The sequence below is a fragment of the Elaeis guineensis genome, chromosome 8 (assembly GCF_000442705.2).
Source record: "Elaeis guineensis isolate ETL-2024a chromosome 8, EG11, whole genome shotgun sequence".
NCBI classification, from domain to species: Eukaryota; Viridiplantae; Streptophyta; class Magnoliopsida; order Arecales; family Arecaceae; genus Elaeis; species Elaeis guineensis.
Window position 1 is genome coordinate 51,475,734 of NC_026000.2, and position 9,701 is coordinate 51,485,434.

Below are 9,701 nucleotides of genomic sequence, written 5' to 3' on the forward strand. Positions count from 1 at the left end.
TCATACACTCAATTCTAACTGTACAAGCATATTCATTTGCCTAAATCCCAAATCTACAAAGGTATCCCAAAAAGCAGCAGTTTTTCAACTTCCAGCAGTATATTCCTAAATATATAAATGAAGGGAAGGCCTTTCACACAAGCATGTCCCCCAGCCCACCCATATATATATATATAAATGGATATTCATCTTAGCTAGAATGAAAAAATTAATGAGATAAACCTTGGAAAAGACCATAGATGGGGAAAGATAGCCTAAGGTGGGCAACCAATTGCAACTTCACAGCATTTTTAATAATATAATTGACAGGATTTTGAATAATTGTGCTCATGAAGAATGTCCAAGAAGACCTTCCATGATGTAAGGTATTTCAAGAGGTGCAGCCTAAATGTTTAAATATATAAGATGATCTTCAACAATGTCATTCAATTTGTTCCAAGAAATGTTAGTAGCACATCCCATTTGTTATTCACAAGTTTGACAAAGATGCATGCACAAATCTAACACTATTGTGTATTAGTCAAAGCAAGGCACAATAATCATTAGTGGATAGACAACCATGCATATGCATGGTAATTCATGTGAATGACTTGCACCTAATACTCTACCTCCTTCACATTTCCATATATTCTCTTTAGTATCCCCAGCTCTTTCCCTCAAATGGTTGCATGCATCATCATCTTTTACAATCTTGCATTAGTGGAGAGCATTGGCTTATCATCTCCATCCATCGAAGCAATGTCATGCCCATCCATTGAAGCAATCACTCCCCACCACCAAAAAAAGAAAAAAAAAATCAAAATTGGCTTGGGCTGAAAGTGCTTAGGGAATCTTTTAGTTCCATAGTTAGGAAAGACTAGCCATATAATTCTCCTTTCATGCCATTATTTGCTAATATAAAGGGTTTGTACTCTGAACGAACTACAATATAACTTTTTATTTTCCATATCTTCACCTTCTTCCTCCCAAATCATGAATAGACTCACATTCCCATGCTAATGTATTGCATTGCAACCCTAATTCACCAACATAGCATGCCAATAATGCTTTCTCCTTATCACCATCCTCCTGCTTTATATAGCTGCCCACATCCTTATAGAGCAGATGAAAATGAAATCATCCTTCTTAAGCCAAATTATCAAAAGCTTACTATAGTGAACATGCAAAGACAAGGAATCAATCTTTTGTCCCAGAGCTACCACAATAGATACCATATTCATATTAAATTGGTGGCACAGCAATGTAACCATACCCCTCACAAACATGCTTTCTACTTGTTAGGTAACTCACAGACCTCAAAGCTAAATGCAAGTTAAATACATTACTATAACTGAAGCAAATTTTGAAGCCAACTTCTCCAAATTTATAAGGTAAGCAATGTAAAAGTGAGACCAAGGGCTGGAACCTCCACCATCCCTCCCCCACCACCTATCCCTCCAAACCACAAGACAAAAGAAAGAGAGAAAGAAAGAAATAATTAAATAGTTAAATAATTAAATAAATAGAGTTTTATTCAACCACAGTTATATTGATAGAAATAGAATTAGAAAAAGAAAGGACGATTATAATTTTCTTAATGTAATAATACGATCTTTTCTAAACTTGTGAATTCTCTCTTGCAATTTATCTTAGAGACTATTCAAGAGCCTGCAAAAGATCCTCTTGCAAATCAAGACTTCTAGACAGGCCTTCTACATTGTAGTCACCCAACGCATAGCATTTGGAATCACAAGATGGGCTCATTTACTACAACTAACTTGGAACAAGATCAATCACAACTTAAGGGGAATGAAGGTGATGGATTGATTGGTTGATTGACGGAATGCATGCTAATTCCCACCCACAATAAAAGTAACCTGCATTCTATCCATTGTTCAGGTAATTCCACTTCGACCCTATGAGGCCCGACCCAGCCCATTCTTTGGGCTGGCCCGCCTGGTAAGGTGGTTACAGCCAGGACCAAACAAGGGATTTATTTCCCCAGTTCCGTGCGGAAGAAACCCCCTTCCATCTCTATTTCCCTCTCACAATGTAAGCTCTCTCCCTCCCTCTCATGCTCTCTCTAGCGACATCATCTCTCTTTCTCTCTTCTTCTTCTTCTCCTCCTTGTCCTTAGTGCAAGATACCAACCTGTCTCCTCTTCCTCCTCAACTAAGGTAAAACCTAAATCCTTTCCTTTTGTTTTATATTCCTCTTTTAATTTATATTTTCTTGTTAATCTCTATTCTAGAGAAAGATGAAATCCTCCTTAATATTATGCTGCCTATTAAACCCTAAATCTGATTTATCGTCTTTATATTCATCTTGATAACCTATATTATTCTTGTTAATTTCTGTTTTGAAGGAGGAAACCCTTCTCTTGAGTTACAACCAAATAATGGATGATATGTCCATCCTTTCCTTCACCAAGAGAGGAATAACTCTCTTTCATTTCTCTTTAGCTGAAGACTTAGTTATCCAATTGTTCTTTCACTCTCCTTCCAAAAGATGAACTAAGCCCTTTACTATCTCCCTTATAATCCCTCTATATCCCTATGTCTTTCTTTAATCTATCCTTATATCCTTCTTGGACTGATACTCAATCTTAATCAAAGATTAATTTCTAGTTTATTTGTTTCTCCAGTTTTCTAAATTAGGTCAAATTGATTTATAGGTGGGCAACATCTTGACGTTGGAGAAGATCAACGAGAAGTTTCTTTTGGGCCTACTAATTGAGGTAAAGTCCTTTAACCTCTTAAGCTAGTTATGGATTGTTATGATAGGTATAGAATAATAGATTAGATCTTAGAAATCAATGAAGTTAGATCATAACCATGTAAGTTAGAGAATAGAATGATTTCTGAATTTTCTAGCATTAAATGCTGATTTAGGGTTAATGGAATATTTTAGGTGCATGGCGGTTTAGGGTGGCACACCAGGAAGATTTCATTAGCCGTTTGAGGTAAGGATCTCTAATCACAATCACCTACATCGATTATAAATGGTTGGTATCATATATTAAAAGTTGTGATATTGCATGTGTGCATGAATAGCAAACTTTAAATCCTTATGATCCTATATTAAGCCAATTGCATAAGTATAGCACGTGTCAAAGTTATAATGTGATAATTATAATAAAATGAAAGAAATGAATTATACTGAATTGAAATCGAGGCAATTGGACTAGTCATGAAATCAGTATGGCCTCACCACAGGCAGAAATATGATATTTCAGTATGGCCCACCACGAGCAGTTACATGGTATTTCAGTATGGCCCGCCATGGGTAGGAACGTGGTATTTTTATCAACATGACCCGCCACAGGCAGGAACGTGATATTTCAGTATGGCCTGCCACGGGTAGAAATGTGATATTTTAGTATGACCAGTCACGGACAGGAGCGTGATCTTGATCAATCCAAATACCAAAAATTTGGATCCGATCCATATTACACACATCATAATTAAATGGTAAATGCGAATCATAGTTTGGTATTGATGTTAATAGAAGTAATAACAATTAAAGAATGAAATCCTAATTGGATTGTTGTTGATGTAGTTATATATGACAAGCATACCAAAGTTACTGATGACAGAATATTGTATGCATTGAAAATATCATATATGAAATTTGATGAACATTCTGGCATTACTATTGAGATGGACACATGAAAACTCAGTTGTTAATTTTGCTATTTGAACCATTACGTTCTCAATGGATATGTTGATTCAAGAATTGTTACTTCTTTCATGCTTGTGTATGTGCTTAAGAGATCCTTACCAAGTTGTCAGCTCATATTGTTATTTCTATTTTTTTAGAGCCGCAGAATATCTAGCTAGGTCGAATCAAGTTGGAACTTTTGGATGAGAGGTAGTAGTAGTTTGGTTTGTATCTGATACCGGATGTGCCTGAACCATATATTTTTAGGATCACTGTAAATTTCTAGTAAAGAATATAATATATGATTTGCTTGAATTGTTTATCTCTTGGTATTAAATATTTGGTTCAGATGTATCAGGTCTTGCACATACTCTAGAATTACACTATAGGGGATATGAGGCAGTGTCACATGCCTAAACCAAGTATGGGGTTTGGGGCATGACAGAGGTGGTATCAGAACCTAGGTTTAAGATTCTTAAGGATAGGCTTTTAGATGACCGTGGGTAGGTAGACCCTTAGTTGGGTGTGTACATTAAGTAGTATATATTCGCGAATTATGTACTCCTTTGGATTTCTAATAACTAGGATTGGATGTAATTCTGAATGCAAGTATTGGTTAGTGCAGGCTAAGATGGTTCATGGTAGTGGACAAGGACATGTAAGGAGGCCAATGCAATTTGCTGATGGTTTCAATGCTTGGGAGCCTACTGAGCAGCAAACTAGTATTCCCTCTACATCAGCAAGCGATGCTCCTCCTACTAGTAGCTCCCAAGGGGCAAGGACACAAAAAGGATTCAGAATTGCACTCGGAGAGCAAGTTCACTCCTCTTAATTGATCCAAACACTTCTAGGGGTGGTGTAAGAGCAAACTGTCACACAAACTGATATAAGAAAGATGATAGAACAACAGAGTCAATTGATGCAACAAATTATGCAACAACAAGGGCACCAGCGGCAGTCACAGCATCAATGGCAGTCTCCTTCCCAGCAGCCAGGATATGTTAGAATTCAGCAAGAACATCATACTAGCTTGGAGGTATTTAAGAAATTTGCCCCGCCACCTTTTTAGGGTGCCTCTGATCTTTTAGGGGCTGAAAGCTGGTTGGGTGAGATAGAGCAAATCTTCAAGGTGTTGAAATGTTCTGAAGAGGAGATCTGTTATACTTCTTTCATGTTGCGTGGAGAAGCTCGTAGTTGGTGGAAGATAGAAAGGGAAAGATTGGGTACATATGTTGCATATATCACTTGCAAAGTTTTTAAAGAAGCCTTCTGTGAAAAGTATCTTCCTCATAGTGTTTTGTATAAAAAATATGGGAATTTTGCCAACTGAGGCAAGGTAATATGTCGATTGCTCAATATGCAACTAAATTTGAAGAGCTAGCTAATTATGCTTTGGGATCAGTAGAAAAAAAAAATATTGGGCTCGAAAGTTTGAGATTGGGCTTAAAACTCAAATTAAACAACAGGTATCCAACTTTGAGCTCTCTACATATAAGGAGGTACTCAACAAAGCATTGGTTGTAGAAAAAGGACTTAATGATACTCAAGCAGAAAGAGAGAAAATGTTAAGAAAGAGGACTAGGCCAGATGGTCCTCAAGGTCAAAGTAGTAGGATGATTGAACCAAGGGACAAGAGGTCAATCACTATGATTTCAAGAGATAGAAGACAACCCTCAAATGTTGGTGTGTTATAATTGTGACCAGCCAAGCCATAAGGCAAATGTACGTCCTAAGAGAAAAGAGCTTATAGTACGATCGGAGTATCAACCTACACAAGCATCCCTAACTAGTCAAGCCTCTCAATCAAAACCATAGCAAGAAGGACGATAGCAGAAGCCGAGAATCCAAAAAAGAGTTTATACACTCACTCAGCAAGATGCTAATGCCTCCAATTCTGTGGTAACAGGTATTTAGTGCTATCTTCTTTTCTTTCATATTTAATAAGTAAGCCTCATATATAGAAATTCATTCAATTAGAATTATAGCTAAACTCGAGAATGCCTGACAAGTATGATCAAGGTGTTATCTAATTATGCTCATGTTCTGTTTGATCCTGGTGCTACACATTCTTTTATATCTGCTAATTTCATTAGGAGAAATAGTGGGATTCTACCTGTGCCACTTGAGTCTAATCTAGGAGTCTCTACTCCGAACGGTGACATTATTGTGGTGGATTTGTTTGCAAATCTTGCACCCTTCATGTTGCAAATAAAGAAATGGTGGTTGACTTGTTAGTGTTGGAGATAAGGAATTTTGATATAATCCTAGGTATGGATTGGCTAGCAGTATATCATGCTACTATAGACTGTTTTTAGAAAATAGTGAACTTTCATATTCCAGATCAGCAAGAATTTAGCTTCGCGGGTAGTGGATCTAATCCTCCAATAAAGTTAGTCTCCTCTCTACAAGCTAGGAGGCTTCTAAAGAAGGGATGTGAAGGATTTTTAGCTGCAGTAAAAGATACTGGGCAAAAAGAACAGAAGCTAGAGGACATTTTAGTTGTAAAGGAATTTCCTAATATCTTTTCTGAGGAACTTCTAAGGTTACCTCCAGATCAAGAAATTGAATTTTCTATTGATTTGATTCCAGGAACTAATCCCATATCTAAGACTCCTTATAGAATAGCTCTTACTAAATTAAAAGAGTTGAAGGAATAGTTATAAGAATTATTGAATAAAGGCTTCATCCAGCCTAATGTATCTCCTTGGGGTGCTCCTGTATTATTCGTAAAGAAGAAGGATGGAAGCTTTCGACTTTGCATTGATTATCGAGAACTGAACAAGGTAACAATAAGGAACAAATATCCCTTGCCAAGAATTGATGATCTATTTGATCAATTGCAGGGAGCATAAGTTTTTTCGAAAATTGATCTTCATTCTGGTTATCACCAACTAAAGATTAAGGCTAGTGATGTATCTAAGACAGCTTTTAGAACAAGATATGGACATTATGAATTTTTAGTCATGCCTTTTGAATTGACTAATGTGCCTGCAGCCTTTATGGACCTCATGAATAGAATATTCAAACCTTATCTAGATCAGTTTGTGATGGTATTCATTGATGATATTTTAATCTATTCGAGGAATTTAAAAGAGCATGAAGAACATTTGAGGACAATGTTGCAAACTCTTAGAGAAAAGAAACTCTATGCAAAACTTCAAAAGTGTGAATTTTGGCTTGATAGTGTTACCTTCCTTGAGCATGTGATATCCAAAAATGGTATTTCTGTTGATCCAAAGAAAATAAAAGCAGTGGTTGAATGGAGTCGCCCTACTAATGTATCTGAAATACACAATTCCTTGGGTTTAGCTGGCTATTATCTTTGAAAGATTCTCTCGCATTGCTATGCGTTTATCTCGGCTAACTCAAAAAATGAATGAAATTTGAATGGATATAGGAGTGTGAGCAGAGCTTCCAAGGATTAAAGAAGCAATTGGTGACAGCTTCAATATTGACCATTCCATCTGGAACGAGAGGTTTCACTATTTATAGCGACACCTCTCGAAAGAGCTTAGGCTGTACCTTGATGCAAAATGGAAAGGTAATAGCATATGCCTCCAGACAGTTGAAACCCTATGAGCAAAATTATCCTACCCATGATTTAGAGTTAGCAGCAGTAGTTTTTGCTCTAAAAATATGGAGACATTATTTATATGGAGAACCTTGTGAAGTCTATACTGATCATAAAAGTTTGAAGTACATATTTATCCAAAAAGAATTGAATTTGAGGCAAAGAAGATGGTTGGAGTTGCTAAAAGATTATGATCTTACCATCAATTATCATCTAGAAAAAGCAAATGTAGTAGCAGATGCTCTAAGCAGAAAATCATCAGCTAAATTGGCAATCCTAATTACTTCACAGAAGACTATCTTGGTAGATTTGGAAAGGTTGGGTATTGAAGTATGCCGGTATGATGCCAACTCTCAAATTGCTAATCTTATAGTACAACCTACTCCAACTGAAAGGATTAAAACATCTCAGGACAAAGATCCAGAACTCCAAAAGATCAGAATATTGGTTGAATCCGGAGCTCAAGTAAAGTTTCAAGTTCATAAAGATGGCTCTTTGAGGTTTGGTAATAGACTCTATGTCCCTAAGAATTCAGAACTAAAAGAAAAAGATTTAGAAGAAGTCCATAGTTCTGCTTATACTAGGCATCCTGGAGGTACCAAAATGTATCGAGATCTATGAGAAAATTTCTAATGGAATGGCATGAAGAAGGACATTGCATAGTATGTAGCTCAATATTTGGTATGTCTACAAGTAAAAGTTGAACATCATAGACCTACAGGACCTTTGTAATCTCTTTCTATTCCTCAATAGAAATGGGAACATATAACCATGGATTTTGTGATAGGTCTATCTAGAACCCCTAAAGGTAACAATGCTGTATGGGTGATCATTGATCAGCTAACGAAGTTAGCTCACTTCTTGCCCTTCAGAGTTGGAATGCCATTGGAAAAGTTAGCAAGTTTGTATATTGAACAAATTGTAAGATTACATGGAGTTCTAGTTTCCATAGTATCAAATAGAGATACTAGATTTGTGTCTCAATTTTGGAGAAGTCTTCAAAAAGCCATGGGCATAAAATTAAACTTTATTACAGCCTTTTATCCGCAAACTGATGAACAATCTGAAAGAACTATTTAAATTTTAGAGGATATGTTAAGAGCTTGTGTCTTGGATCTGAGAGGTGCTTGGGATAGTCACTTGCCTCTAATAGAATTTGTATATAATAACAGCTATTAGGCTAGTATCCAGATGGCTCCTTTCGAAGCATTATATGGCAGAAAGTGTAGATCTCCTATTTGTTGGGATGATGTTGGTGAAAGAAGGTTATTGAGTCTTGAGCTAGTACGGCAAACTATAGAAGAAGTTCAATTAATCAGGAAAATACTGCAAACAGCTCGGGATAGACAAAAGAGTTATGCAGACAATAGAAGGCAGAAGTTAGAGTTCGAAGTTGGGGACCATGTCATCTTAAATGTATCTCCTACCAAAGGTTTGATGCCATTTCGTATCCGTGGCAAGCTCAGTCCAAGATATATGGGTCCTTTCAAAATTTTGGATAGAGTTGGAGAAGTGGCATACAAGGTAGCATTATCACCTATTCTTTCTAGTGTACGTAATGTCTTTCATGTATCGATGTTGAAGAAAAACATACCAGATCCTAGACATATGGTGGAGCGCGAACCTTTGCAGTTACATGAGGATTTAACATATGAAGAATATCCAATTCAAATTATAGATAGGAGAGAACAAGTTCTGAGACATCGTACCATTCCTTATGTCAAAGTTCAATGGAGTAATCACTCAGAAAGGAAAGCGACTTGGGAGCTCGAGAGCGAGATGAAAGAAAGATATCCTCAGCTTTTTGTAGACATAGGTATGTAAATTTCGAGGACAAAATTTTAATAAGGAGAGGATGTGAAGCCCGACCCAGCCCAATCTTTGGACTGGCCCTCCTGGTAAGGTGGTTATAGCTAGGACAGAACAAGGGATTTATTTCCCTGTTCCATGCGGAAGAAACCCACCGCCCCTTCCATCTCTATTTCTCTCTCACAACGTAAGCTCTCTCCTCCCTCTCACATCTCTTGCCACATCTTCTTTCTTTCTCCCTTCTTCTTCTTCTTCTTCTCCTTGTCCTTAGTGCAAGATACCAACCTGTCTCCTCTTCCTCCTCAACTAAGGTAAACCCTAAATCCTTTCCTTTTGTTTTATATTCCTCTTTTAATTTATATTTTCTTGTTAATCTCTGCTCTAGAGAAAGATGAAATCCTCCTTAATATTATGCTGCCTATTAAACCCTAAACCTGATTTATTATCTTTATATTCATCTTGATAACCTATATTATTCTTGTTAATTTCTGTTTTGAAGGAGGAAACCCTTCTCTTGAGTTACAACCAAATAATGGATGATATGTCCATCCTTTCCTTCACCAAGAGAGGAATAACTCTCTTTCATTTCTCTTTAGCTGAAGACTTAGTTATCCAATTGTTCTTTCACTCTCCTTCCCACAGATGAACTAAGCCCTTTACTATCTCCCTTATAATCCCTCTA

At 36.8% G+C, this 9,701-nt stretch overlaps 1 protein-coding gene across 1 annotated transcript; it reads left to right on the forward strand.

The window, feature by feature from the left end:
- The first annotated feature begins 8,401 nt into the window (after positions 1-8,401).
- LOC140851201 (uncharacterized) lies at positions 8,402-9,034 on the forward strand. The gene has a single exon (XM_073242769.1). It carries the CDS (start codon positions 8,402-8,404, stop codon positions 9,032-9,034), a length of 633 nt encoding a protein of 210 aa, XP_073098870.1.
- Positions 9,035-9,701: the final 667 nt, after the last annotated feature.